This window comes from Serinus canaria, chromosome 21 (assembly GCF_022539315.1).
Source record: "Serinus canaria isolate serCan28SL12 chromosome 21, serCan2020, whole genome shotgun sequence".
Lineage (NCBI taxonomy): Eukaryota > Metazoa > Chordata > Aves > Passeriformes > Fringillidae > Serinus > Serinus canaria.
The window spans coordinates 1305470-1329054 of NC_066334.1; the positions used below are offsets into that span (position 1 = coordinate 1305470).

General features: G+C 50.1%; 1 protein-coding gene across 6 annotated transcripts in view; it reads left to right on the forward strand.

The window, feature by feature from the left end:
- UBR4 (ubiquitin protein ligase E3 component n-recognin 4) overlaps positions 1-23585 on the forward strand; it is an 85416-nt gene that overhangs the window by 59001 nt on the left and 2830 nt on the right. For all 6 annotated transcript variants that reach the window (XM_050982609.1, XM_030232891.2, XM_050982610.1 and 3 more), the window contains 24 exons: positions 465-549; positions 687-814; positions 1507-1636; positions 2117-2274; positions 2741-2850; positions 3620-3761; positions 4459-4540; positions 6035-6208; positions 6612-6733; positions 7578-7775; positions 7906-7986; positions 10212-10299; positions 10685-10812; positions 11233-11340; positions 11611-11730; positions 12389-12579; positions 12874-13047; positions 13522-13621; positions 14422-14640; positions 14883-14996; positions 15948-16090; positions 16366-16491; positions 17425-17619; positions 19431-19655. In XM_050982609.1, the coding sequence (XP_050838566.1) occupies positions 465-549; positions 687-814; positions 1507-1636; positions 2117-2274; positions 2741-2850; positions 3620-3761; positions 4459-4540; positions 6035-6208; positions 6612-6733; positions 7578-7775; positions 7906-7986; positions 10212-10299; positions 10685-10812; positions 11233-11340; positions 11611-11730; positions 12389-12579; positions 12874-13047; positions 13522-13621; positions 14422-14640; positions 14883-14996; positions 15948-16090; positions 16366-16491; positions 17425-17619; positions 19431-19655 (3341 nt within the window). The remainder of the gene's footprint in view (positions 1-464; positions 550-686; positions 815-1506; positions 1637-2116; positions 2275-2740; positions 2851-3619; positions 3762-4458; positions 4541-6034; positions 6209-6611; positions 6734-7577; positions 7776-7905; positions 7987-10211; positions 10300-10684; positions 10813-11232; positions 11341-11610; positions 11731-12388; positions 12580-12873; positions 13048-13521; positions 13622-14421; positions 14641-14882; positions 14997-15947; positions 16091-16365; positions 16492-17424; positions 17620-19430; positions 19656-23585) is intronic.

Genomic DNA, 23585 nt, shown 5'->3' on the forward strand with positions numbered 1-23585 from the left:
ACACCTACACTGCTCTCTATAATATAAAATATTATAAAGTGTGAAATATAATATAAAATATCACAAAACTGTGAAATGTAATCTATTTCACACTTTTGTGGGTTCCAGTCTATCTTGAAGTCCAGAAAACTTTCTCCACGAATGGGGGTCAAAGTCAGTGCTGCCCTGGGGGGTCAGGGCACCCCAGAGCAGACGGAGAAATATTCCCAGTGCCCTGGGTTTCCACAGGAAGTGACATAAATGTCAGAGTACAGCTCAAAATTTTGTGTACAGGTGCCTGCTGAAGCTTCCTTGGGCAGTTCCCTGCCTTGGCTTTGCTTGTGCCTCTCCAGCAGGTCATGTCCCCCGAGTGTGCAGGGGATTTAGCTAGCTTAGATCCATGTGAATTGAACCTGAGTTGATTAAAGCTGAGAAGGCAGAAGGGAGCGGGGCACCCCCAGCAGCTGGAGCTGTGTGTGTTGCAGGCGAGCAGCCTCCAGTACGAGATGCTGCTGCTGACAGACTCCATCTCCAAGGAGGACAGCTGCTGGGAGCTGCGCCTACGCTGCGGTGAGTGCAGGCACCAGGGACTGGCAAGGGCAGCAGCATTTCCACCTCCAAACCCTCTTCAAGTGCTGCCCAGAGCTGGGGAGGTGTGTCCTGCCTGCAGCTCCCACAGGATAATGAACACCCCTGTCTGCTTTCAGCTCTCAGCCTCTTCCTGATGGCAGTGAACATCAAGACTCCAGTGGTTGTTGAAAACATCACCCTCATGTGCCTGCGCATCCTCCAGAAGCTCATCAAGCCACCTGCTCCAACCAGCAAGAAAAACAAGGTAATGCCTTGAGGCTGAGCAAAACATTGAGAATTTGCTGATTGAAGTCTGGCACGCTGATCTCAGTGAGGAATTAGTTTGTGAGGAAGCCAGGACTTGCTTTTCCTGGTCACTGTTCCTAGGGAAGCACAAGCCCTGTGACTCTGGTCTTTACACACTGCAAATTGCAGATGACTACTTTCTATTTTTCACTGGGTTTTGGTGACTTTGACCACAGCTGTTGAGAGTTTACTGTTTTCCCCTCAGATCTGAGGCATGGGGAAAGACCTACTTCAAAGCCACAGCTTGGTTATTTTGGGGAGGCTTTAGGCTTTCAGCAGCTTTGTAGAGTACCTAAATTTGAAAGAACCAAGTACTTTTGACTTGGATTTTTAAATACAGAACTACAGTTCTCATTAAAATAAATTGATTGACTGCTGTTGATTTTCATTTAGGGTTAGATTTGCAGGAGAGAAGGTATTTTTCTGCTTTGATCTGCCTGTCTGATAATCAGAGATGGATGTCAGAGATGGGTTTACTGATATTTCAGTAGGAACTGGAGTATCTCTCTTGGTTCACCATTAACAGACACTCTATTACCCTGCTGCTGTCCAAGAGCTGCATTTGCCTCTTCATGGCCCAGCCCCAGGGGTTGCCCTTTGGGAGCAGACTGTGGCTTTCTGAAGAATTACAGAGCTTTTTTTATTTGTTAGGATGTGCCCATGGATGCTCTCACCACTGTGAAGCCTTACAGCAATGAAATTCATGCACAGGCTCAGCTGTGGCTCAAGAGGGACCCCAAGGCATCATATGAAGCTTGGAAGAAGTGCCTCCCTGCCAGAGGTAACCCCTGTGCCTGTGACCTGCTGCAGTTCTGTGCAGGAACATGTGTGTCCCCAGATTTAATAAGGAATGTGCTTCTGTGGAGTTGTGTTGGCTTCTGTCCCTTGACATCTTATTCCATCCTCACATTTAGTCTCAGAGTTGTAGCACTGACTTTTCCGTGCTGTGTGCCTCAACCCTAAACAGAAAATGCTCTGTGCCCAAAGAGAATCAGGGACTGTAAAAAATGAAACTTGTTGCTTACTTAAATTGATACCAGCCAGCTGGAAAGCTGATGGGATTCCTTGAGAGAGACTCTGGAATTTGCATGAGGCTTGGAATTGAGCATGGCTCCACACAGGAGTGAAAATGGCAGCAGGAGATGGGAAGCACTCAGTTCCCTGCTGGAGTTTGGCGAGTTCCAGTAAGAAGACAAAAATACTCTGGCAGTTTGCAGTTCATGACTGCTGACAGTTCTCTTGGGCTCTGCTAATATTGCAGGTGCAGATGCCAATGGGAAAACTCCCAGCAAAGCTGAGCTTCACCAGCTCTACTTGTCAGAAAAATACGTCTGGAAGTGGAAGCAATTCATGAGTCGCCGTGGGAAGAGAACTTGTCCTCTGGATCTCAAGCTGGGACACAACAATTGGCTGAGACAGGTAAAGGTGGGGAGAGCCCTGGGGCAGGGTTCAGTCACACACTGTGGGTGGTTTGCTGCAGCTCCTCTGCAGGGGTGTCTGGGGAGGCTGGCACTCATTGCCTCTAATTCCAAGTCAGCTTTGCAGCTGTGTTCCCTTGGAAATGCTGCACCAGACATTGATCTGGGAGTCTGTGGGTTCTTAAACTCTGAACCTTTGATTGCCATGGTGCTCCTGCCTGCCTGATGAGCTGCACTTCTCAGGGTCCTGGAGCAAAGCTTTGCTTCCTGTGTGTGTGGACTAGTAGGTCCATGCACTCTTTAAACCCTTTGGTGCTGAGCAGAGCAGGAATTGTCACAGAACCAAGTGTTGGGAGAACAACAAAATGCTGCCATTGCCACAGTCCCCATGTTGTGCCTTCTTGTGAGCTGTCACAAACTCATCTGTGCCTGTGGGTCTGACCTGGCTTTTCCTGCCCCTGGCCCAGGTGCTGTTCACTCCTGCCACCCAGGCTGCCAGGCAGGCTGCCTGCACCATCGTGGAGGCCCTGGCCACCATCCCCAGCAGGAAGCAGCAGGTCCTCGATCTCCTCACCAGGTATTCCTGTGCTGCCACGCCTGGCAGCTCCACCACTGTTTGTCTTCCATTCCCATCAGAATCTCTCCCTTCTTGCAGCTTTTCTCACACCTCTCCCTGTATACCTGCAGTTCAGGGGTGTTTTTGAGCTGGATTTTTCAACTTAATTAGCGGGGAGGGTATGGATTTAGGGAAAGTTGGGGTTTGCTGCCTGGCAATGAGCTCTTGCAGTCTGTACCTTTTCCAGAAGAAAGGATCAGCTGTTCAGCTGTGTGGCCAACATTTCCCCTGCCTCTTCAATGGCAGAATAATAGAGTGAACTCTCTTCCACCTGCTGTGACATAACCTACCCCAGCTCATGCTGATGGCAGAGTCAACTCCTTTTTGGGACAAATACTAATTTAGCCAGCTAGTAATGAATATCAGTGATGCTGCTAGCGAGGACACCTCAGTGCTCAGGAGGTGGAGGATGCATGGATGGATGGATGGATGGATGGATGGATGGATGGATGGATGGATGGATGGATGGATGGATGGATGGATGGATGGATGGATGGATGGATGGATGGATGGATGGATGGATGGATGGATGGATGGATGGATGGATGGATGGATGGATGGATGGGTGGGTGGGTGGGTGGGTGGGTGGGTGGGTGGGTGGGTGGAGGGAGGGACGGAGGGAGGGAGGGACGGAGGGAGGGAGGCTTTTTCTTCCTTTCCACGGTGTCCCTAGGCTGGAATGCCTTTTGTTCCTGTGAAGGGGTTGTCAGCTTCTGTTTCTCTTTCACAGCTACCTGGATGAGCTGAGCATTGCTGGTGAATGTGCTGCTGAGTACCTGGCCCTGTATCAGAAACTCATCAAACCTGCCCACTGGAAGGTCTACCTGGCAGCCAGAGGGGTTCTGCCCTACATTGGCAGTCTCATCACTAAGGTGTGGATTTGTGTGCAGGAAATGACCTGTTAGCTTGGCTTTTTTTTGCCTTTGAAATTCCATCCCTTTGTTCAGTGCCCTGTTGCTGACCCTGCCAAGGTTCTCAAGTTCAGACTTCAGTGCTGGTACCTCTGAACAGAGGGAGCCACGGGAGTTTTAGCCCCAGCTGGAGAATTCCTCAGCACTTTACTTAACTGCTCTGGGATTGTAAATATTGCTGCACTGCCTTGGCACCGGGTTGGAGCTGGAAACTGTTGTGCAGCTCCCAGGCTGGGCTCTGAGAGCCCTTAGGGACAGGGGAGGATCAGGTGTGCTGCCATTGCTGGAGAAATGGGAATTACAGCCTTTGGAGAAGCAGCGCTCTGGGTTTACAGTGCTCAGAGTGGTGGGAGTTTTCTCTGGGAGTCCCTGCTGCACTCCAAAGGGGCAGGTAGCACTCTCCATATCAGTTGCGGCTGTGAGTGCTCCTGGAGGGCCACTAGAGCCAAGCAGTGGTAGCAGGAAGGTGCAGGGAGAAAATGAGAGGGATATTTGTGGCAGGTTTCCTCTCCTTTTCCCCTTCCCTCCCTGCTGTTGCAGTTGTGCTTTCAGTTTCTGTGCTGAGTTCTTTGCACCCTGTGTTAGACACCCCAATGGTTATTGGCATTGCAGGGCCATCTTGGCCTAATAGGCTGTTAATGATTTTAATTATTTTCAGGAAATAGCTCGTTTGCTGGCCTTGGAGGAAGCAACACTCAGCACGGATTTGCAGCAGGGATATGCCCTGAAGAGCCTCACAGGTATTCAGTGGGCCTGCAGCAGGGTTAGAGCTGGGTGATCATTGTTCTCTAACAGCTGTGGCAGAATTTCAGCGAGCTGTCGTTCAGCTGTGTTGCCATTGTCAGCACTGGATTTTTACCATCGATTTAGCACTTAATCTCTAAAGGGATTTTTCCATATTTTGTGTGGTCAGTAAGAGTTTTTAGCTGAACTGTGGTAACATACCAGGCAATCATTTCACTTTATTACATAATCCCTGGCACCACTGTAAACACTGCTGCTTTATTCTACCTGTTGTTCTTACCTCCCTATTCTTTAGGAGCTTTTCTTTTATCTTCTAGGGTGTATACCCTTTCACAAAAATTTGTTGGAAATGGAAATACCTCATGAACTAGATCATTGTTTTTTGTATCCTCTTTCACATTCTTCAGCCATTAGTGGGTGAATCCATAAAGCCTGACTTCTTGCAAGAAGCAGCATGTTGATCAGTGTGTCATGGGAAAGAATCCTTGTGTTTGCTGATTCTTTACTTTGTTGTAGGAGTGACCAGTTTGGTGATGTCACTGATAAGTCATTTCACATCATCAGAGGTATTAAAGTTTTACAAGAGGAGCAATCATCTGCTTTTGGAATAGCTTGTGACGGGAAAATGCCAAAGACTGCAGAATTTTGTATCAAGCACACACGAAACTCCTTAGGCCCTTTCCTCATTCCCAAACCGTTTTTCATATGTTACAATTTACAAGTCAGGCCAAGACTTCTGCCTGCAACCACCCAGTTCATAGGAATGAGCTTTAAACCCCAGACTGATGGGAGCTGGAACAAGCCATTTTTATGATGCTGTGCCCAGTTTGCTGCTATGAAATGTAGAAATCAAATTCTCTCCCACCTGCCTTGTGGGGGTCCCAGTTGCTGGGTCCCAGTTGTTGGTTTCCCTGGGTCTGGATTGAAGGCACTTGAGACAGTGGTTCATGTTCAGCCTCAGGTGTTTATTATTTCTAATCAGTAAAACAGTCTCACAACCATGAGTTCAGCAGCAAGGCACAAAATGGCCAACAATCTCTTGGAACAAGATCTTTTAAGACTAAACTACCCAATTAAGAGCTGACACCTGGATTATTTTCCCTTTTAACCCAATAACTGATCTCACAGAGCTGCAGTGCAGACTTTTCTGCCCAATTACAAAATGCCACCCAAACCCATGGAGAAGGAGGAAGAAGCAGCATGAAGAAGAAGCCCAGGATGATACCCTGTGCCCTTTACCTTGCTTCCATCCACAACACACTAAAAACCCCAAACCCTCGATTTCTTACCCAGTGACACACCTGCACTGCTCTCTGTAATCTCTTTCACACTTTTGTGGGTTCCAGTCTATCTTGAAGTCCAGGAAACTTTCTCCATGAATGAGGGTCAAAGTCAGTGCTGCCCTGGGGGTCAGGGCACCCCAGAGCAGACACAGAAATATTCCCAGTGCCCTGGGTTTCCGCACTGTCTGAACTTTTGTGTCTTTCTAGGTCTTCTCTCTTCCTTCGTGGAGGTGGAGTCCATCAAAAGGCACTTCAAGAGCCGGCTGGTGGGCACGGTGCTCAACGGCTACCTGTGCCTGAGGAAGCTGGTGGTGCAGAGGACAAAACTGATTGATGAGACCCAGGACATGCTGCTGGAGATGCTGGAGGATATGACAACAGGTAAACACCACCTCTGTTCCATAAATCCAGCCTTAGGATCAACCAAGGTGGAAAAGCAGAACAGCCACACAAAGACCTTCTCTAAATGACTGCTGTAATCAGGGGGTTTATGGCTTCCAGTATTTTCTGTTGGCACAGAGCACTTGAATAGCTTTCCTAGTCTCCTCTTATTTTCCAGGAATCTCAGCCTCTTCATTTTTATGGGACTGTTTTACTGCAGCCCAGCCATGCAGAGCAACCCTACCAAATAGATACCTTCCATCTTTCACAGAGTGGATTCACAAAAGAAGAGAGCACCAAGTTGTGGGGCTGACTGCAGAAGGATTTACTGCATGTGCTGAGTTGAAGTGGAATCTATAAAATTGACTGCAGTGTCCATTGTAAAGGTTCCTTTTCTTGGCAGGCACAGAGTCAGAGACCAAGGCGTTCATGGCCGTGTGCATAGAGACTGCCAAGCGTTACAGCCTCGATGACTACAGGACCCCAGTGTTCATCTTTGAGAGGCTCTGCAGCATCATCTACCCTGTGAGTGGGGCAGGGTCACACTGCCTGGACAGAGCCCTGCAGTGCTTTGGGAAGGGACTTAAAGACTGTCCAGTCCCTCTCTCTGCCATGGCAGTGACACCTTCCTTGATCCCAGCCCTGGCCAGCCCAGCCTTGGACACTTGCAGGGATCCAGGGGCACCCACAGCTTCTGTGGGCACCCTGTGCCAGGGACTGCCCATTCTTCCCAATATCTGACCTAAATTTCTCTTTTTTCAGTTTGAACCCATTCCCCTTGTCCTGTCACTCCAGCTCCTGATGAAAGGTCCATCTCTGGCTTTCTTGTAGCCACTTCAGACCCTGGAAAGTGTTGTGGGGTCTCCACAGAGCCTTCTCCTCTCCAGGCTGAACATTCCCAACTGTCCCAGCCTGTCTCCATAGGAGAGGTGCTCCAGTCCCCTGAGCAGCTCTGTGGTCTCCTCTGCACATGCTCCAGCAGTTTCATGTTCTTTTTTTTGTTGAGGGTCACGAGAACTGTGTGCAGTGCTCCAGCTGGGGTCTCATGGTAGAGGAGGAGAATCACCACCAGCTACCCCTAGCACCCCTAGATCTGGTATCTTTGTCCCAGGAGCAGCAGTGTCTGCAGTCACGATTCACCATTAGCCAGTGTAGACTTGTACCCCAGGGTATCCCCTCTGGGGGGTTCAGGTTTCCTGAGGAATTTGGTTACTCAGTGATCCTGGCCTTCCTCTGAGGGTGGAATGCAGAGCAGATGCACCAGTGGGGAAAGGACTGAAGGTTTAGGAACATTCTCCCATAAAAATGCACCAGTGGGAGCATGGTTAGGGAAAAACCTATTCACTCTGTCTCTGCTGCTGCTCTTTAGGAGGAGAATGAAGTCACTGAGTTCTTTGTCACTCTGGAGAAAGATCCCCAGCAGGAAGATTTCCTGCAGGGCAGGATGCCAGGGAATCCCTACAGCAGTAACGAGCCTGGCATCGGGCCCCTCATGAGGGACATCAAGAACAAGATCTGCCAGGACTGTGACCTGGTGGCTCTGCTGGAGGATGACAGTGGGATGGAGGTGAGAGTTTCTTGAGGTGGGGATTTCTTGCACAGACCTGTGGGAAGCTGGCTTTGGGCAGCTGGTGGTTGCTGGGGTGGTCATGTAACAACCTGAGCTTGTTCTTGACTTGTTCTTCTCTCCCTTTCAGCTTTTGGTGAACAACAAGATCATCAGTCTGGATCTGCCTGTGGCTGAGGTCTACAAGAAGGTGTGGTGTCCCACAAATGAGGTGTGTGTTACCTTTGTACAAGTTAACAGCACAGAGCACCTGTCCTTCACATCAACAAAAAAAATGGGGAAAAATCAAAATCATCCGCGTCAGGATTTATTTCCTGGCATATAATTTACAGGGTGTAACTGCTCAGCAACTTTTGGTGCTCTGTTAGGACAGATTGTGCATGGCCCTGCCACGTGAGTGATTGCAGAGCACTGCCCCAGGTGAGCTGTGTCCTGTGTCACACGTGACTCTTCCTGAGGAGCAGCCTTCCCTGTGTTCCCCTGGGGAGAGCTGAATGTTTCTCTGCCTTTCAGAGCACATTTCACACTCCATCTGCACACCAAGGTTTTGTGTGTGTGCACACAGGGACACCAGACTGCTTGTGTGCACACAGGGACACCAGACTGCTCCATCAGTCTGTGCTTCAGGGGTGAGCCCAAGTTATTTATGCACAGAGCATCCAGTGCTTCTCCATATTTGCACTTCTGCTCTCATGTTTTTCATCAGGATCTCAAGCCCTTGGCAGATTCATCCTTTTTTTGCTTTTCATAGTATGTGTTGTGTGTTTTTCACATGAAGAAATGGCCCCAGCAGTCTTAAGGCTCCAGTCCACCATGTCATACTAAGCTTGTTCCAGAGGTGGATGTGGTCCACAACAAGCTCTTCCCTTCTTTCCGTGTGACCATTCAAATAAACTCCCACTGAGACCATCAGGCTCAAGCTTGCCCACTTGAAATGTATTTTTAGAGGCACTTGAGATCATAAAACATGACTGATTTGCCCAGCATTTCTTGGTCATTCTTCATTTCCTCCTGGCCTCAAATCACCTTTGAAACCTCCATTTCCTGAAGCCATTTGTGGGAAGAATTCAAACAAAGTGCCAGTTAGCAGTGAATGATGATAAAATGGGTCTCATTAAGCTTTATTTCAGGAACAAAGCCTTCAGTACTGCAAAATCAAGCCCAAACCTTGTGACAGTGATAATTTTTTAACAAGGTACAAACTTGGAAAGGGAGACGGGGTGCTGATGTTAATCTGTGAGTTCTGATTTGAATTCTGCTCGAGTCACTGGTGGGAATGTTCCCCATGCTGCCCCTGGAGGAGCTGTTTCTGGGGGATGCCAGGCTGGAGCCGGCGTGCAGCTCTCCCGGGGGGGAAGCAGCTCTGCTGGTGAAAGGCAGAGTTTGCTCAGCATTCCTGTGGATGAACAGCTTTCATCTGTCTTCCTTTGTGAGCACCTCCTGGAGCCGCAGCTCCCGTTCCCTGGGAGCGACAGGCTCACAAGAAACGCAACCTCAGGCCCCTTTTTGTTTCCCTTGTCTCTCAGTGGCTTTTTTTGTTCATCTGCCGTTTTACCAGGGCCCCTGTGGTGTTAATTGCTGGTCGCCAGCGTGGCCTTTGAGCAGATCTTCCCCCCGGGGCTTTCCCTGTGCTTATGTATTTGCTGTGACATTAAGCACTGCTTATTCCACATTAGGCTTAGCACGATCCCTGACAGGTTTTCTCTTGCAAGGTCTCCTGCTCCCAAATCTGGGATTTTTCTTTTCTGCTTTTTATTCAGACCTATGGATTAAAAATGGAAAGTTTCAGGATATGCTGTCAGTATTTCCAGCTGGAAATGCATCTGGAAAAGTGTTCCTTTCTCAGGGTAAAAGCGCAGCTTTTTGGCTGTATCAGTGATGTACTGTCTTACTGAAAGCTCATTAAGTTGCCTTTTACTCCTCTTCCATTTGCCATCACTGCAGATTTTATCTGTTTGAAAGCTTTCATCCAATTAGCCTGTCCTGCTTCATTTCCTGGGCTGTGCCTGTTCCCTGGATTTCCCAGGTATGCTGTGCCATACCCTCAGAGGAGAGGTTGCCATGGAAAGCAGGTGTTCCTCTGCAGATGAACCCATTTTCCTTGGCTGCTTCTTTCACTGGGGCTAAAGGAAAGCTGGAGATGGAAGGAGGAGGAGGCTGTTTATCATCAGTCTGTCAATTAATGGGCAGTGCCAAGAAAAGCTGGGCAGACCAAGGGATGAGTTACTGATATTTTTGCAGGTGGCTCTACTGTTGTTTTTAATTCATCTCAGGAAGGGGAGAATGAGGGAGTGAAAGATTTCCCTGTGCTACCATCAGCAGGTGGAACAGCACGAGGGAGAGCTGGGGCTGGAGTGTCTGTACACACTGAAACCAGAACCAGGCTTGTGTCCAAGTGCCCAGAGACAGAAGGAATAAAAAGCTCTGCTCTTGCAGGGGGAGCCCATGAGGATCATTTACCGCATGCGGGGGTTACTGGGAGATGCCACGGAGGAATTCATCGAGTCCCTAGACTCCACCACTGGTAATTCATTTGTCTGCTGAAAGCTGGGATTAGATTTGAAATCTGAGGTTTGCTGCAGAGCAATGACATTATTATCCTCACAGCAGTGAGCTTAAAGTTGATTGACGTTGCTTTTGCTGCATTTACCTGCTTCACCTCGAGTGAAGGAGGATTTTAACAGCGCTTTAAAGCTGTGCTTCAGATGTGAGCACTTGCTTGGCATGGGGACCATTCTGCCCAGCCCTTCTTCATATCTCTGCTCTTAATTCTTTTTGAATTCAATACAACCAAAGTGCCTGGAATTGCTGGGAAATGTGTGCTGCTCTGCTCTCCATTTCTGCTTCCACTGCACGAGCGTGTCCCGCTGGGGCTGCTCCTGTCCTCACCACCTGTGTCTGTCCTGCAGATGAGGAGGAGGATGAGGAAGAGGTGTATAAGATGGCAGGGGTGATGGCCCCATGTGGAGGCCTGGAGTGCATGCTCAACAGACTGACTGGCATCAAGGACTTCAAACAGGGCCGGCACCTCTTAACTGTGAGTCTCCCTTTGGCACCAGGGTCAGGAGTTATGGGGAGGAAAATTCCACAGATATCCCTGAGGTTTAGACAGTCTCCCTTGAGCTGGAACAGTTCTTTCCCTCTCCTGTTCTTTCTGGGTAACAATTCCTTACAAGTCTTGAAATGTCTAGAGCCTGAGGAGGTGGTAAGACCAAATCCTGTCTTGCTGGATGAATTGTTTTCTGCCTTGGCCTTATCTGAAAACCAAAGCTGTGCTAAGATAAACACACACACACACACACACACACACACATATATGTGCAAAAATCTGGGGTGTACCGTATCTCAGAAGTCTGGAGATCAGGTGTATTACTGTATTAAACTATTACTTTAGTTTCAGCAGAATCCCCCCTCATTGTGAAGGTCCCACAGAGAATCCCTTTGCTGGATTTTGCAGGTGCTGTTAAAACTCTTCAGTTACTGTGTGAAGGTGAAAATAAACCGGCAGCAGCTGGTCAAGCCAGAGATGAACACTTTGAATGTCATGCTGGGGACTCTCAACTTGGTAAGGACAGCCTTGACTTCCAGAAGTGTTTTTTCCATGGATTCCAATGAGTTTTAAGCTACTTGTCACTGCCCTGCTGCCTCGTGACAACTACAGGAGATGGGAAATATGGCTGTGCTGGCACTGCAAATTATCCTTTGGACATTCCTCATCTTTTATGGGTGGGAGTGTGGGGGCACCTCAAACCAGTGACTGCTGGTGTTCCCCTGAGTGCTTCCACCTCAAACCAGTGACTGCTGGTGTTCCCCTGAGCACTCCCATGTCTTGCAGGCTCTGGTGGCTGAGCAGGAGAGCAAGGACAGTGGGGGAGCAGCAGTGGCAGAGCAGGTGCTCAGCATCATGGAGATCATTCTGGATGAATCCAACGCAGAGCCTCTGAGCGAGGACAAGGTGAGTGGCTCCTTCCCCAGGGGTTCAGGGCTTGCACACCCCTGCTCACAGGAGCTGGAGGGGGGTGCTGATGGAGTCTGACCCTTGTTACACTTCTGGCAGGTCTTAGCAGGCCTTGGGGAAGGGCTTGAGGAGGGCCCTGAACCAAAAGGACTGCGAGGCTGCGTCAGGATGAGTCTTGCATGGTTGGGTGAGGGTTGTTAGGCACTGCTTGGATCCTTTCCTGCCTGCTTTGGGCCATGGGCCAGTGAGAGACAAGAAAAGACACAACTTGGCCTTGTTTTTTGGAGTGTTTTTGTATGTGTTGAAAACATGATTGATTTTCCAGCTAATTGAGAATAAAACTGTATCTCATCTAGAATGAGAACAAGAAGAGCTTCTCACTCATCTTTTGTAGCTGTGGGTGAACAGGAATCTGGTGTGCTTTGGGTTGGAATTATTAGGCTTTTGGCTGGAAAATACTTTAACAGCACATGGAACAAGCCAGGTGTCAGCTAGAGGGGTTGGTGCAGCCATTCCATGAGACCTCTGGGAACAAGACTGAGTTTTGTTTTTATCAGGGACTACCCCTTCACAACTAGAGTAGTCCACCAGCTCCCAGAGTGAGACTTTTCTTGTAGATTTATTGACTATAAATCCTGCTGCTCTTGCTTCACAGGGCAACCTCCTCCTGACAGGGGACAAGGACCAGCTGGTGATGCTGCTGGACCAGATCAACAGCACCTTTGTGCGCTCCAACCTGAGCGTGCTGCAGGGGCTGCTGCGCATCATCCCCTACCTGTCCTTCGGGGAGATGGAGAAGATGCAGATCCTGGTGGATCGCTTCAAGCCCTACTGTAACTTTGATAAGTACGTGGGCACAGCCCAGCTAAAAGCACCTCAAGTGGGTTCTACTGACACGTCTCTGCCTTCATTTCCTCCTTGGTGCTACTCCAGTGTAATGGCAGACTTCAGCTTCATTTCCTCTTTCACTTCTAAGCCATTTCTGAAAGAAATGTGTGAGCTCTAGCTTGAGAAATAGGTCTTCAGAGAGTATTTTGAGGTGACAGGGGTCTGAGTAGCTTTTCTAAGTCTCTGAGCTGGGGCAGGTACACCATTCAGTGAGAATTATAGGCAGAGTTACCATTTCTTCTCTTTGTTCAGGTATGATGAGGAGCACAGTGGAGATGATAAAGTTTTCCTGGATTGCTTCTGTAAAATAGCAGCAGGAATAAAGAACAACAGCAACGGCCATCAGCTGAAAGATCTCATCCTGCAGAAGGGGATTACACAGAATGCCCTGGATTACATGAAAAAGCACATTCCAAGTGCAAAGAAGTAAGAGTCACTATTTAATGTGTGTGGTTAATGTGTGTGATTGTCCTGGACATCCTCCTCATTCCATCACCACAATCTCCCAAGAAATCCATGAACAAATGTCCATTCAGGAGCATTCAGAGCTGTGATGCAGAGGTCTGGTGAGGCAGTGCACGTACAGGAATGAGCTAAAAACCCTGAAATCTTCCCATTTAATATCCATCCAAGCTGATTTCTTGGATATCTCAATCCTTGTGTTTCCTGCCTGTTCCCTCCTGCTGCACAGCAACAGAGTTTTTGCTGTTGGTAGCCAACTCATGAACACAAATCCCCAGGCTCAGAGTTGGCACTGTGGCTGTGCACAGCGTGTGAGTGGGAGTGTGACTGTCCCTTCATTAATGAGCTGAGGAGGGACACGGGGGAGGGAGTGTTCCCTGCAGCCATGCTGCTGTCTGGGACACTCCCCTCAGCTGCTACCTTTTGTCTTCCATGCAGTTTGGATGCAGACATATGGAAGAGGTTCTTATCTCGACCTGCACTTCCTTTTATCCTGCGCCTGCTCCGAGGCCTCGCGACGCAGCACCCTGCAACACAGGTGAGGCAGGGCACGTGCCTTCCCTGTCACTCTGCTCTGGGGCTGCAGCTGAGCAGTAATTCCTCTAAGAGTGATTTTTGTTGGGGTTTGTTTTGCCATCTTCACCATAGTTGAAACAGTTTTACTCACCACTTTTCTCTGCCAGAAGGTTTTGGTTCTAGTCTAAAGGGAATTCTGTTTGGGGGATAAAGCAGAGAGAAAATCCAGTTCTCCTGAGCTTACCTCTTATAAGAATGTGAAATTCTTATAAGAATCGTTAATTCTGTTGAGAATCTCAAAGTAGGCATAGGTGTGGAAGCTGTTTAGGTATTCCCTGGGCAAGTTCTGCCTTTGCAGAGCATCCTCTGAGGTTTGTGTGACACACAAAGCTAGATTGGGAACATGACTTCGTGTCTTTGTCTTGATGCCTTGAGCCTCTGCTGGGCAGCTTTGGGCATCACCTGGAAAAGTCAGACATTCTCCTGCTGTGTGGTGTGAGATTGACACACCAGTGTGAAGAGAAGGGAATTATTGATAAGCTCCTCAGGACGTGATTGTTGGTGTTTGAAGGCATCAATACAATGTCTTATCACAATATATACATTTTATCCAGCATCCCCATGTGAGCGCCTGGTGATGACCAGTGGAGAGGCAAATTGCCCCAGACTTACACACAGTTCTTAGGGCCCAGGAGCATTAAAAAAGGAAGGAACAGTTGTTGCAGCTCGGTGCTCTGTCCAGCTGTCCCCTGGGATTGGAGGGGACAGTCCCTGTCCTGAGTCCCCTCTTCCTGAGCAGTGCTGTGTTCCCACTGTCCCCAGGTGCTAATAGGAACAGACTCCATCTCCAACCTGCACAAACTGGAGCAGGTGTCGAGTGATGAAGGCATTGGGACGTTGGCAGAGAACCTTCTGGAGGCTCTGAGGGAACACCCCGAGGTGAACAAGAAGATTGACGCCGCGCGGAAGGAGACGCGCGCCGAGAAGAAGAGGATGGCCATGGCCATGAGGCAGAAGGCCCTGGGCACCCTGGGCATGACGGTAATGGCTGGGTGCTCTGCTCCTTCAGGGGCTTTCCTTCCTGCCCTGCTCAAGCTGCCTCAGCAGGAAGTGTGTGAAGGGATTTATTGATGGATGTTGCAGAGCTCCAGCCCCCCGGTTTGCCTGGTGCTGCCAGGAGGGAACACAGCTGCTGGGAGATGGGATGGGAATTCCAGTGCCAGTGGTGGGCATGGTGTGGTTGGTCATTGTTTTTAACCTGCTTGAGCTTTTCTCTCTTCCAGACAAATGAGAAGGGCCAGGTGGTGACCAAGACTGCGCTGCTTAAACAGATGGAGGAGCTCATAGAGGAGCCAGGACTGACCTGCTGCATCTGCCGGGAGGGATACAAGTTCCAGGTAGTGGGAGCTAAGAGTTCCAGGTCATAGGAGCTAAGAGTTCCAGGTAGTGGGAGCTAGGAGTTCCAGGTCATAGGAGCTAAGAGTTCCAGGTAATGGTGATGGGAGATTGAAGTTCCAGGTGAAGGGAGACACATTTTCAGAGTCCTCTCAGCTCCCAAGGGGACTTGCCAGTATCTGGTTGCTGTCACAAGTGCTGGCATTGGCAGATCAGGAAGTCTCAGGGTTGGTTCTTGAGATCAGTAATTCCAGAGGTGGCTGGGAAGTGGAAATGTGTTTTCAGTGAAAGCTGGAGAAACACAGGGCCAAGTTAAGTTTGAGGTCGGTATTGATGCAAGGAGCCCCGAAATAAGGAAAAACATGCTCTGACTCTGTGATTCAGAAGGTTGAACAAATGCTTTATTAAGCTATATTATATTATACTACATACTATACTAAACTGTACCATACTAAAGAAAAACCTGTGACCCTTTCCAACAGTCACAACACAGCTTTGACCTAATTGGTCAGTCAGTTAAAACAACCATCACCAGTGTTCAATTAACAAATCCCTTTTCAGCAAACAATCTGCATAACACATTCCACATGTGCCAAACAACAGATGCAACAAGTGAACATAGGAATTGTTTTCTTCTTTCCCTGAGCTTTCTCACTGCCTTCCCCAGGAAAACTCTTGGGAGAGAGAATTATGTCTCTCTCTGTTCAAAGAATATGTGAATACCACAGGGTTGGGACTGGGAGAGGTTCAATTCAGTGTGGGATGGAAAGAGCAGGGGATGTGCCCTGGTGCAGAGCTGGGTGCTTGTTAAGGCAGCTGTGGGGTGGAAAGTGCAGGGGATGTGTCCTGCTGCAGAGCTGGGTGCTTGCTAAGGCAGCTGTGGGGTGGAAAGAGCAGGGGATGTGTCCTGCTGCAGAGCTGGGTGCTTGCTAAGGCAGCTGTGTGTCTTGCAGCCCACCAAGGTGCTGGGGATTTACACGTTCACCAAGCGCGTGGCGCTCGAGGAGTTTGAGAACAAGCCCCGCAAGCAGCAGGGCTACAGCACCGTGTCCCACTTCAACATCGTGCACTACGACTGCCACCTGGCAGCTGTCAGGTACGTGTGCCCACGGCCCCACAGCCACACAGCCTGGGGCTGGAGACCTTTCCAGGTGGTTTGGGATCACCGTGAAACTCAGGCTGGGTGGGCTGGGTTGTTGATCACTTTGCAGGGCTTCTCCATCAGGGTCTGCTTTGACACTGTTCAGGCCTGGACTCTGCCAGGTCCAGCATTGAGAGAAGCTGTGGAGTTGTTATTTTTGGGATGTTTCCTTTGACAAAAGCCTGCGTCCTCCTGACTTGCCTGCTGTGCTCTGTCTCTTTTCCATGCAGACTTGCTCGGGGCCGCGAGGAGTGGGAGAGTGCAGCCCTGCAAAATGCCAACACCAAGTGCAATGGGCTCCTGCCAGTGTGGGGGCCCCACGTGCCAGAGTCTGCTTTTGCCACGTGCTTGGCACGGTGAGTACAGACAGGTTCTTCTCCAGCTGGTTGCATCTGGGTGAGTCAGATCCTTGCCACACACTCCCCTGAAATCTTGGGATCAGAGGTGGTGCAGCTGAATCTTGGTAGAACGGAGCCAGGTTCTACCATCAAGAGTGAATCTCCTAAAATGTGCAGGTGTCTGTTTGCTCCTTGGCTTCATGTAAATAATTTCAGAGCCTCCTTAGCCCCCAGTCACAGCTGAAGACACCATGTTTATTCATTTGTGGCCCTCTGAGCCCCTACTGTGCAAAAGAGACCTTCTGACACCAGTGGATCCCCTGGTGTAGGTTTCCAGACTTCTCTTGGATGGTACTGAGGTACCTGAGCACCTGTCTGGAGCAGATGGAGATGCTGGTGTCAGGATTCTGGTTTACCTTTTGCTGGGTTTGTAATGTCACATTAGTTTTGAACCTGACGGGGTAGATTTAGATCAGATATTGGGAATATAGTCTTCCCTGTGAAGGGGTGTGCACTGGCACAAGATGCCCAGAGAAGTTATGGATGCCCCATCCCTGGAAGTGTCCAAGGCCAGGGTGGATGGGGCTTGGAACAACCTGGGATAGTGGAAGGTGTCCCTGCCCATGGCAAGGGTTGGGACTGGATAATCTTTAATGTTCCTCCCAACCCAAACCATTCTGGAATTCTGTGGAATCAAGAGTGGCAACATCCTGGAAGCACTCCAGCCAGGGAGCTGTATCCCAGGTCCTGGGCATGGGAAAACAGTGTTGATAGGTGGACAGATATCTGCAGATGGAATTGGATTTGCCAGAGTGAGCTGAAAGCCTCCTTTTGGGGAGGTTGCTCCAAGGTAGCAGGGCTGCCTTTGTGAGTTTCTGTGCCACGCTTGCTGTGCTCCCGGGCTGTGCTGTGGCAGGAGGAGCTCTCTGAAAGCCCCCTGCTGTTTTGCAGCCACAACACGTACCTGCAGGAGTGCACGGGGCAGAGGGAGCCCACGTACCAGCTCAACGTGCACGACATCAAGCTGCTGTTCCTGCGCTTCGCCATGGAGCAGTCGTTCAGCATCGACACCGGGGGCGGCGGCCGCGAGAGCAACATCCACCTCATCCCCTACATCATCCACACCGTGCTCTACGTGCTCAACACGTCAGTGCCACCCCTCTCACCCTCCCACTGCTCTGCCCAGGCTTCTGCACAGGCCAGCAGAGATGGGAAATCACACCAAGTTTGGGAGGGTTGCACATCCTAAGTAGGTTGTTAAGGATTTGCATTGTTGGGAGTGAAGCCTGGACATGCTGGATAACAGGGAACCTGTTGAGTAAAAGCAATTGGGAATTAGCTTCTCTTTCCATTCTACATGTAATTATTACCTCTGGGGTGAGCAACAGGGTTATTACATTAAAGAAACTCTGCCAGCTTAATTTTCTCCTGAGAAGGCAGAAGAGATACTGCAATGAAATAATTATTAGTTGAAAACTTAACCCTGATACAATTTTATTCAGTGTTCAAATAACACAGGTTTGTTTCCAGATTTGATGTCCTGGAGGAGGGTTCAGGTCCACCAGATTTTCCTGATAATTTAAATTTTTTTGGGGGGCTACCATTATTATTTTTTGCCAATAAACAGCAGTGCTTTGACACTGCACTGAGGCTACGTGGCCACATCCATAGGCACCCAAATGCTTTGGAATACATGAGCTGGTTCTGATCCTGCAAAAATGGGCTCCCTATGTATATCCTCTATTTGAGGAGTTAGATATTAGTAAGTAATACTAATTATATGAGGGTATAAATATTAAAATACACACCAAGGTCACTCCAAATGCAGTGCAGTGAAATCCCTCTCACTTTCCCGCCTGGAACTAATCAAGGTTTTGGCTGTAATACAATTTGTCTTTTGTTTTTAATATCTATCTCCAGATCCCTGTGCTATTGTTTTCCCAGTCCTTTGGGAGACAAATAAATGGAACTATTTGTTTCATCTTGTTAGGCTGCTGTTGGCACCACGGAGCCCAGAACCCGCTGGGCAGACATGGCAAAAAGCCTTCTGTACTTCCCAGACAGAATTTTTAATATTAAATGGAGGAAATAAAGAGCTACTACTTAGCTCCCAGCTGCATCTTCTAGTAGATGAAAAGGTCACACAGCCCTGACAGCTTCATTTGCTGGGATGCTGCTTGATGCCTGATAGGGAGAGGTTATCTCACCTCAGAGTCACAGGTCTGACCTGGCTGGCAGCCTCTGCCTGGTGCAGTAGAGCCACAGATGTGGCAAAGTGGACAACTCCCCAAAGTCTCCTGTGACTCATGCTTTCCACTCTCAGTTCTGGGCTGTCAGGACTCCTGGGACACTGGAGCTCTGAAGGAAAGGAGGAAAACCATAAACTGTTTATATAAACTGGCAGTAAAGTGCAGTGTCTTTTAGGTTTGAATTTGGCCTTTATCTTCCCAGGGGTTGCTTTTGCAGTAGAGGAATTTTATAAATGGATCCAGGTGTGGCTGCAGGAGCTGCAGTGGCTCTGTGGTGTCCCATGAGAGTTGGCACCACCCCAGTGGCTGGCCTGGCTCCATCTTTTTCTCAAAAAAAGGGAAGAACACCTCTACAGTGGTGTTACCTTCCACTGGGGCAATGGCAGCTGTTTGGCAAACCTCTAGTGCCACCCACAACTCCAAGGAAAATGTGTTTGTTTCACTGGGAGCAGGTCCTCAGCCAGGGATGAGTTTGGGGGGAGCTGGTGGTGCCCACTGGGGGCAAATCCTCAGCCAGGGATGAGTTTGGGGGGAGCTGGTGGTGCCCACTGGGGGCAAATCCTCAGCCAGGGATGAGTTTGGGGGGAGCTGGTGGTGCCCAGCTGGCTGCCTGTGCAGGGTGCCTGGGCAGCACCCCAGGGCTGCTGGGGAGCAGAGGCTGAGCCCTCTGGAGCTGGAGCAGCCTCTGAGGCTTTCCCTGTGTTGCAGGACCCGGGCGACCTCGCGGGAGGAGAAGAACCTGCAGAGCTTCCTGGAGCAGCCCCGCGAGAAGTGGGTGGAGAGCGCCTTCGAGGTGGACGGGCCCCACTACTACACCGTGCTGGCCCTGCACGTGTGTCCCCCGGAGCGGTGGCGGGCCATCCGCGGGGACATCCTGCGCCGCCTCCTCGTCACCGCCCACGCCCGCGTGGTGTCCCCGGGAGGGGCCAGCAGGTCAGTGCCTCCCCTGGCTGGGCAGGCGGGCACAGAGCCCACGGGCCACTGGCACAGGGCTTGTGTCACTGTCACAGAGCCACTTGTGCACTGTCACATCTGCTTGGGTCACTGTCACAGAGCCACTTGTGCACTGTCACACCTGCTTGGGTCACTGTCACACCTGCTCATGTCACTGTCACAGAGCCACTTGTGCACTGTCACAGAGCCACTTGTGTCACCATGACAGGGCTACTCATGTCACTGTCACAGAGCCACCGTGTCACTGTCACACCTGCTCCTGTCACTGTCACAGAGCCACTCGTGTCACTGTCACAGAGCCACTCGTGTCACTGTCACACCTGCTCCTGTCACTGTCACAGAGCCACTTGTGTTACTGTGGCAGAGCCACCATGTCACTGTCACACCTGCTGACATCCCAGTGCCACTCACAGCCAATGGAATATTGGCCAGTGTGTGTAGTTTACACCAGGAGTGAGCCCCTCTGAGTAACGTTTGCCCTCAGGGCTGTGGAGCTGCACAATCCCAGCCTGGCTTGGCTTGGGAGGGACCCTTGGAAGTCCCCCCAGTGCCACCCCCTGCCATGGCAGGGACACCCAGCACAGCCCAGGGACACCCAGCACAGCCCAGGGACACCCCTCAGAGCCCAGGGATACCCAGCACAGCACAAGGACACCTCCCAGAGCCCAGGGACACCCCTCAGAGCCCAGGGACACCCCCCAGAGCCCAGGGACACCCCTCAGAGCCCAGGGACACCCTCAGAGCCCAGGGACACCCCTCAGAGCCTAGGGACACCTCCCAGAGCCCAGGGACACCCAGCACAGCCCAGGGACACCCTCAGAGCCCAGGGACACCCAGCATAGCCCAGGGACATCCAGCACAGCCCAGGTTGCTCCCAGTCCTGTCCAGCCTGGCCCTGAGTGGCTGCAGCTGCCCCCCAGGGCTGGTCTGAGCAGGAGATTTCATTCTGGCTGTTCCCTGGAGTGGATCAATGAGCTGATCCATGGAAATGAAGCTTTTCCTTCTTCCTCCCCCACCTCAGCACTCAGCCATGAGCTGTCTGAGCTGTGCCTCATCCCTGTTTGCCTCCCTAAAGAAGCTCCTTCTGGGCCCTTTTGATCAGTGCTCCAGCCTCCCTCAAATAGAGAAATAGAAATAGAAGTCAAATGCCATTGCTTTTCAAAAAGAAAAAAATCAATAGCAGCTGTCAGGCACTTGAAGCACAAGAATAAGTGGCTGTGCCTGCCTGACAAAGGCACAATATTTCCAGAGAGGGAAAGGGAATTCCACTTTCTGAAAGGATGATTTGAAATAGCTGTCATAATTAGGAATCAATTCATTATTATTCTAAGTCGCCTTAAAGGGCATTTTTATGCTGATGACATTAATTAGGTGTTTGATAAAGCCATTACATTGTAGTTGCACAAACCCAGCATGAACCAGTGCTCTTGGAAAAGGCAGAGAGCCCTGAAAGGGCTCCCCCATTGATCCCTGTGCTGCTTTCAGCCTCCCCTGGCTCCTGTTTCCCACTCCCTGCAGCCTGTCTGGGTCCTGGGGGGTCTGACAGACCCTGGGGATCTCCTGGAGGCTCAGGGGGTGCAGCTCTTCCCCTGGGCTGGCAGAGCTGAACCCAGGGTGGCTTTGCTGCTTTTCAAACCTCCCTGGATGTTCTGTTCCTTCCCCAAGCACAGGTGCTGTAATAAAAGCACATTGGAACAAGCAGAGCCAGGAACTTCCAGCTGAAGCATCCAATCCCTGGAATTTCAGGGGAGCACACTCAGAAATAGTGCTCAGGAATTATGTCAAGGTTTATTCAAGGGCTTTCTTTAATCTCTGCAGACTAAGGGAGCACAAAGCCTCCCTCTGATAAAGCCTCTCAGAAATAGCAATATGGCAGTTCTGATTTCCAAGCTCTGTGCTTATTTATTCTTGTGGAAAATCAGGAAGAGGGTGATGGATGGTGAAAGGCTCTGCAGATAAGTGCCAATATCTTGAATTTGTAGGCTGAGGCTGAGAGGAAGCCACTGGCTGTGACACCAGGGTGATGTCTGCGTGCAAAGCATTAAAATTAGCATTCCATATTCAGGGTGTACTCAGGGAGCAGCTCCATTCCCAGAACCCTGGGGTGAAGGCTGGGGACACCCAAGGACTCACTGCTACCTGTGCATCTCAGCAAGGGACAGGAACCACTGCAGGAACCCCCAGGGCATCTCAGCAAGGGACAGGAGTCACTGCAGGAACCCCCAGGGCATCTCAGCAAGGGACAGGAACCACTGCAGGAACCCCCAGGGCATCTCAGCAAGGGACAGGAACCACTGCAGGAACCCCCACGGCATCTCCAAAAAGCTGAGGATCTGTTGGTGATCTGAAACCTCCTGTAAATCCTGGGAAGTGACAGGAGGGCTCTGCATTCCCTCATCCCAAGGCAGCAAATCCCACCCATGGGCAGGTGCCCATCCAGCTCCTCAGCTGGGCCAGTCAGATTTGGGGAGCATTGAGCCAAAAAGGGCTTCTGGCTCTGCCAGGAGTGGTGGTACCACATGTCCCAGGGGGAGATGCTCAGCACCTCCCTTGTTTCGGAAACACTTCATATTTAAACCCAAAGATGAAATCCCCAGAATGGATCCCAGTTCTGGGGTTTTGTAAACATAATTTACAGATCCCAAAGAACTGAATTGAGTGCTTGTTGTTACTGAATTTGTTAACCACAAATTCTGGCTAAAAAACTCCTGTAGGTGTTTTTCAGTGTAGCTTTCATCTGGAATTTGGGAGGAAAAGACCTTTTTGATTGTTTTCCCTTTGCTGTCCCCTGTGACTTTTCTAAGACACTGCAGAGGGAAGGCAGGCTTCCCCAGTGTCTGCCTTTGTGCTGGCAGTCCCTGTCCAGCTGCAGGAGTGAAACCCAGCAGCTCCTGCATGGAGCAGCTGCTCCAGAAGGTAACTACCAGCCCTAACCCACAAGGGCCTTTTAGTTTTCAATTAAAGGAACAGCCTGCAATTAGATCCAAGCCATTCACATGAAAGGAAAAGTCTGGCTTGCAGGATTTGGGAGGCCAGAATTAGCCTCGCTCTGAGTTCTCTTCATCCCGTGGAAATTTAGTCACCTTTACTAATTGGTTTTCCTTTAAATAATTAAGCTGAGCTGCCCGAGCAGGCTGCCACCTACTAAGATGTCTGTTTTAAGGGCACACACACACAAATGGAGCCTTTTAATAAGAGCAGGAAAATGTTCATTTTTCCCCCAGAAAAGCCCAGTCTGGGGCAGGTTGCAGCTGGGAGCCCCTGTTGTGTTGCTGACTCTCAGCAGCAGCTGAGCTGGTCCTGGGTGCAGAAAAAATGGGTTTTTTGTTTTTCCAAAGCTCTGGAGTGTTGAGCAGGAAGCAGCACGTGATGGGGCTGATGTACCTGAGGAGCACAGGCATAAAAATTCCAAACCCATGAGAGCTTCTGGCAGGAGGTTCCTCCTTGCCAGAACCTGTTTGTGATTAATCCTGCAGACTTTGGGAGCTGCTGTCCCAGCACAGCTCTGCTCCTTTTAGGGCATTTCTACTGCTCCAGACCCAGGTGCTGGATTTCCAGAAGTCCTTTCCTGGCAGGAGAATAACCAAGGATATATTAAATGGAAATTCCTCCATTTCTTCAAGGACAAGAGATTTCCCTCTGAGTCTTGCAGAAATGCTTTTATGGGTTGGAAGCACAAAGCTGTTCTGTCATTGATTCCCCCTGGATTTGGTCATTCCTTCAGGAATCTGCTGTTCTCCAGCAGTGAACACACAAACAAGGGCTGTACATTGTTTTTCCCCACTCTGCTGTTGATTTCCTGTGTAGTCTCAGCCCTCCAGTTCCCTCTGTGCTCGTTTCCTTCCTGTGGAAGGAGGTTTGAGTGGCAGAGCTGCCCTGGTCCCTCAGCACAGCTGGAGCAGAGAACCC